The sequence below is a fragment of the Pteropus alecto genome, unplaced genomic scaffold, assembly GCF_000325575.1.
Source record: "Pteropus alecto unplaced genomic scaffold, ASM32557v1 scaffold43, whole genome shotgun sequence".
Classification (NCBI taxonomy): Eukaryota; Metazoa; Chordata; class Mammalia; order Chiroptera; family Pteropodidae; genus Pteropus; species Pteropus alecto.
Window position 1 is genome coordinate 3,588,111 of NW_006435764.1, and position 6,191 is coordinate 3,594,301.

The following is a 6,191-nucleotide window of genomic DNA, read 5'->3' on the forward strand; positions in this document are numbered from 1 at the left end:
GGAGCAGCGTGGCAGGGCATGCATGTGTGGGGACCTCGTCTCCGCGTGGACGGGCCCTGCGGCCCATGACGCCGTGTCCCCAAGGCCAGCTTTCCCCCTGCCCCGGGGCACCAAGGGGACGTAGTCTCTGAGCATTTGACCATCGAAAGCCCCCTTTCCGAGGACGTGGCAACATGGCCACTGTGGTGGAGAGTGGAGTGGGGAGCTCGGGCCCCTGTGAGCCTGGAGCGCTGTCCACACTGGAGGGGGGAGGCTGGCCCTGGGGAGGCGGGGGTCGGTCCTGTTGACCTCGCCCTCCTCTGGGGGTGTCCCCTGGAGGCTTCTCGCAAGAAAGGCCATAGTGGTTCCCCCCAGATTATTTAGAAGTAAATCCTCCAGATGAGCTGCTAAGATACAACTTAAAGAGTCTCTGAGTGCAGACACTCCCTGGGGTCCCATGGACCGGGCGGTCAGGCTGTCCAGGGCCCCGCGGAGCACAGCCGGCGTCCGGGCCGTGCTCACCGTGGCGTCTGCAGTTGTGGGCCTGAAAATTATCTCATTTCTTATGTGTTTCTAGTTGAATTGTGGAAAAGCTCTACTATCCAATTAACTCCTCCATAATTATTATTACGCTATTATTGTTGATAAAACATGGTTAAGATGACTAGGTTGCAGAAACCAGCAGGTAAGATTAGTTATTAAGTTGACTTTTTTGGTTCTATTGTAAAAGCAAACAAGAATAAAAATTTCAAATGTCTTTCATTGTTGGCATTAACTTAGTGACTGAAAATAAATTCGTCCTGTACTGTGTTCACTGGAAGTGTTGGGCATGTTTGGGAGGCTCGCTCTCAGGCCCTGGGGCGGAAGGGGTGTGTCTGTAGGGCTGGCCACCAGCGCGTGGGCGAGCGAGTCACCGGAGGGCCAGCCCGGCGCTGGGCAGGGCTGTATTCAGAACGGCCTTGTCCTAGCTCGCGGTTCTTCTCCGTGCTGACCCCCTTGCTGTTGGTCCCAGGGACAGCTGGGATGAGCACGGAGGGCGCTGCACAGGGGCCACCCAGTCCACTCCACCTGCTGGGCGGGAGGGGGACCCGGGAATAGGCCGCCCCTCCCTCCTGAATCACACCCTGGGGCCTGGCGCCACCTAAGCCTGAGAGAACGGAGGAGAATTAAGGAAACGTGAGAGAGGAGGGCTGGGGGGACGGGGTGCCGCACCCTGAGCTGGAACGGGTGCCCGGGTCTGAGCGGCTGCGTGCAGAGCGGGGAGACCAGGCTGAGTCTCCGAACCCCAGGAAAGTGGCTGAGATGGGGGTCCCAGTGGAGAATGGCTGGTGGCAGGAGGGCAGGCTTCCGGAGTGGCGGGGAGCGGGGAGAGGGGGCACGGGCCTGGGTCCCCACTGCCTGTCCACTGCCTCCTGGAGCAGGTGTCTAGGGGGCGGGCCTCACGCCTGGTTGCGTGTTGCAATGATGGGGGGAGCATTAAAGATGCGGCCCCCAGACTCTGCGTGTCACCAGGTGACACTCACGTGCAGCCAGGAAAGACGCGCCCAGCCCCACCCCAGACCTGCTCCGGTAAACACCAAAAAGCCCCGTGCTGTGACGTCACTTAGCTTTCCATCTCCGCCAAGCTCTGTCCGCATCTTCTGTGACTCTCGTATCCCAGCCCAGGAGACGCGCCCTGTCGCCCGCTCAGCACCGACGCGGCCCACGTCTCCTCATCCATAAGACAGGCGAGATTTTCAGGACACTCGCCTTCCCACCTCGGCCCCGGCCCGCACCCCGCTGGCTACTTCTTTTCTCCTTATCACTTGTCACACTCATGACACCAAAAAACTCAAGTATGACGTCTGGGGTCGCTCCCACGCCCTGCCCTCCTCCCCGAAGTGCCAGCCCCACTGTTTTGTCTCGTTCTTCCAGTAACAGACTTCACGATTATGTTCCACTCGGCTTCACATGAGGATAACGTCACGCTCCCTGGACAGGCAGTGGTGAGAGACAGATGCTCTCGATGGTGGAATTCAGGTTTACAACTCCGACCTCATACACGATTCCAGCCGAGGCTGCGCTCGGACCCTCTGCCAGCAGGGGCGACGGGGCAGGCGCAGGGGAGCAAAGGAGGACAAAGCAGCTGCTATTGTTTATTTCGCCACTCAACACAATTCCCGAAGGAAAACATCTTAAATGACACCACATCGAAGCAGGGGAGACGGGCGTGGTTTACTCCGCGTGACCCGTCATGGCGCAGTCGCCCGGCACGTCCTCAGGACTGCTCTGCGTCTTCTGAGGACACGGCTGAGGGGAACAGGGGCTCCAGGGCCCCGGCATCTGCGAAGGGAAGGGACACTCAGGGGGCCGAGCCCCAGCCACCGGCACGGAGAAGTCGTAGCTCACAGCACAGGTGACAGGGCCACTGTGCTCCCAAACCAGGTACAACGCTTCGGACTTCTTACTTTGTCATGATTTAATTCTCATACTTAGTGAGCATTTGAAACTGTAGGGCTTCTTTTTTTTTTTTTGAAACTGTCTTTTAAATTATGCTTTAAGGAAATATAATTTCTCTTTGGGTAATAAAAATTGGTATCTCCTAATGAAAGAAGTTCATGCTACAAAATTCAAAACATAAAACACAGCAAAAAAAAAAAAAAAAACCGGGAAGAGTCGAGCTGCTGTTCCCTGGAAAGTCGCGGGCACATTATCTCCAGCAGAGACCCCCGAAGCCCCCACTGGCAGGGCCAGAGGGCAAAGGGGTTGGAACAGACTCTTCCGAACCCACAACGGAACAGTGACGTGTGAAATCTGACCACCGATGTCTCTCCTGGAGCATCACAGCATCCATCCCCTTCCCGTGTCCCTCCACCCCACAAAGTGCCATGCCTTCCACGGGGGCGGTTTTGACCTGTGAATTTATCTGATTAAGGCCAGACTCTCGCTGCTGAACGGATAACAAGCATAAAGCCAGGGCTGAAACGGGCTCCCGGGGAGGCCTCGTCCACAGTATGTGCAGAAGGTACTAGATCCAGGGGTGAGAGCCATTAGATTTCAATGCACCTGCCCCGAAAGCAAACAGCAAAATCAAAATCTGAAATACGGCCTCCTATTGCTTCGCCGTGCTTTCGAGACATGGTTGAAGATGGCCTGTGAAGAGCCTGGCCTGCACTGTGGCTGCTGCCATGGCGATGACCCCAGGGGTGGGCTGAACCCCGAGGCCCGCCCTCTTCCTGGAAGCAGCGTTGGTCCCAGGACCCTTCCCGGGGGCAGTGTGAGACTGGCAGCCAGTCCTAGTCCCTGTGCCTCGTCATCCCAACCAACCGTGGTGACAGCGGGGACGCAGGGTGATGGTTACTTCCCGGTGTGGAATCCCTTCGTAGCTGGCGTTTTACGCGCCCGGGGTTCTAAATGGTGGAAACGTCACTCGGCCGCATCTCACATACCTTTGAGTTGCAAGAACGTCAGGAACTCGATGACCGTGCGTGCGACGTCGTTTTCTGGCAGTGGCCTGTCAAAGCTCCCTAAGAACCAGACGGGCCAGGGTTTATGGCCTGCCACCGGTGCTCCCGGTCTCACGGTCCCCGGGGACCTGGGCGCCAGGGGTCAGTGAACCCAGAGCGTGAAGCCATCACCATGCCCTCCCCAGGGCCTCACTCAGCCCAGGGGAGCCCGTCAGTCCAAGGCCCGCCGATCCTGACACCCCGAGTCCCAGGGGCTCTGCCCTGTGACTGCTCTGGGTCTCACTTGTGGGTTCTGCTGCCTCTCTTTCTAGCAGCTGACAGATGTGGTCGGGCCAGGCTCGGGCCGAGGCTGCAGATAGGCGGTGGCCGGAGCTGGATACTCCCCCACCACCCCGTGTGCCCTGGGAGGTGACGGACAGTGAGTGCCTCGGAAGCCGGGACTAAACGCCTCTCACCTGGCTTCGCTTCGTCTTCCGGCTGGAGTTCCCGCTTGCCAGCGAGGCCATGCTTGTCGTGCAGTGATCTATGGTGGTCAATGGCATCTGTTTGCAGGTCAGAGAGGACAGCCCTGAATGTCGTCACTACTCGCCACGGCCTCCCCACCCCACTGAAGGACATTTGGCTGCTGATCATCAAAACGCTCACGGGACTGGCCCGTAAGACTAAAGCCACGGTGTGGAAACCACAGGACGGGGAGGGTCCCTCTCCATGGAACCCGAAGCGAGAACTTGTCCCCGGGGCTGGGACCTGGCAAGAACAGGCAAGAGGCTGCCTGGCCAAGCGGGCAGAGGGAGAGGGCGGCTGTGGCTCCAGCAGAGCTGGCCAGGCCGCAGGGACACAGGCCTGCTGCAGCGGGGAGCTCCAAGGACGCGTCCAGAGTGGGGCTGGCGTCCTAAGTCCCTGAAAACAACGGGACCGCTGAAGAATTTCAAGTTCTGACGTAATGAGGTTTTAGTTTTTCAAAGACCACACTAGCAGCTGTGTACGAGACAGACCGGAACCAGGGAGAGGGAGATGCACGGAGGGAGGGAGGGAAGCAGGGAGGCTGAGTGTGTGTGTGTGCGCGCGTGTGTGTGAGTGCACGTGTGTGTGAGTGCACGTGTGTGAGTGTGCGTGTGTGTGTTGGGTGGTGTGATCTTGACTGCAATCAGAGAGATCCCTTAGGAAACTACTAGAAAGAAAGAATGGTGGCTCTAAACCAAGTGACCTGGGAAATACAGAGAAGGGGCTAGATCCGGGACGGATGGAGGACAGCGCAGGGTTCCAGCTGCTTGGCCCCGTGGGCCGCGTCATCCACAAGGCTGGACAAAAGAAAATCCATTTTTCCAGGGGCAGAGCTCTTGGCGCTAAGCTCAGGAGAACGGTGTCAGCCGAGCCCTCTGATGCGCCAGCGGCTGTCGTCAGGCGCACACCGCTGCGGACAGCCGCTCCGCAGACACGGCCTTTGTGGGGCAGTTTCCCGCACGGGCGGGGGATGTCAAGGGCGCGCTGCTAAGCTGTAAAGGGTTTCGACAGACAGCTGGTCCCCCTGTCCAGCCCTGGTGATGCGACTCAGAGGAACAAACCCGAGAGTGAAAAGAATTTCTTTTCTAACTCGGGATTCAAAATCTTGATCTATTTTCAATATTCCAAAGTTAACATGGGCCAGCAGCACACAGAGCCGAGGTGCTTTCTGAGTGACAGAAGTCAGGCTTGCAAAGGGCTCAGGAAAACATGTATCCTCGAACCGGTGAAAGACCACCAGGGACCTGAGACCAAAGACGCCAGTAGATCCTGCCTGCGGCCCCAGCTAGTTTTTGTCATCTCTGTGCCTGCGTTTCTCAAAGCACAGGGCTCTCGAGGTACCCCAGGTGATGGACAAGCGACCATCTGCAGTAGGAGAAGGTCCCTGTTTAAACTCTGGGATTCAGAACTGAGACAGCCCCAAGGCATGGAGGCCAAACGGGGAAGCCTGGCAGAGGAGGCGGGGGAGAGAGGGTTCCCCCTTTCCCCTCCCCCCAGGCTGCAGCTGGGTCAGGGTTCCAGGCAGAGCCAGCTGCCTCAAGACTGGGGAGGGGCGGCTGGGGTGGGGGAGCAGGAATCCATCCATCTGCTGCAGCGAGGGGCCTGGCGTAAAGGGGAGGACCGCTCCCGGCAGGGCTGCCTTTGGGGGAACCCATCCTCCATGTCTCAGGAAACGCCCCCCACTTCTCATTCTGGGACTAAAACTGGAATCTCGCGTCTCAGACTGACGACCGCCTGCCAGCGTTTCAGAAAGAGCAGGTTTGACACAGACGGTCACGGCTGCCACTCGGAGAGCAGGTCCGCGTCCTGAGCGCCTGTGGGCGCTGGGTCACTTACGTGGACCGAGAAGGTAGCCAGCGCTGTTCAGAGTCCAGCCCCTCTTCTCCTTCACCTTAAGTGGGAGAAAAGTGGGTCAGACCGGGAACAGGCTGCGGCGGCTGCAGCTTCTGAGTGTGGCCCGAGCGGGGACCCGCGTCGAGTAACCGCGGAGCTTAAGTCACGAACACTCCATGTTCGCAGAAGCGGCTTAGTGACGCAAGCTGTCACAGCCAGAGCCCGCGCCGGGTGGCATTCACCCAGCCCTCGCAGGCATAATACAGGAAGTGGAGCAATGCGTGTACTTTCGGAAGCTGCTAGAAATTCGATTTGCCCCCCACCCTCACTATATTCAACGTGACTATAGAACGACCCGCTTGGCGCGTGGACGGCGCCGGCTGCCACGCGGCGTAACCGGCTCCACGAGCTGAAGGCTCTGACCGGCCA

At 58.6% G+C, this 6,191-nt stretch overlaps 1 protein-coding gene across 1 annotated transcript; it reads right to left on the reverse strand.

Annotated features, from left to right (window-relative positions):
• Positions 1–2,109: 2,109 nt before the first annotated feature.
• GAL (galanin and GMAP prepropeptide) lies at positions 2,110–5,826 on the reverse strand (the record flags this gene model as incomplete). The annotated part of the gene is made up of 4 exons (XM_006911298.2): positions 2,110–2,301; positions 3,408–3,485; positions 3,881–3,967; positions 5,766–5,826. Coding segments are annotated over 4 exons (291 nt in total), but the record flags the coding sequence as incomplete, so codon positions are not given.
• Positions 5,827–6,191: the final 365 nt, after the last annotated feature.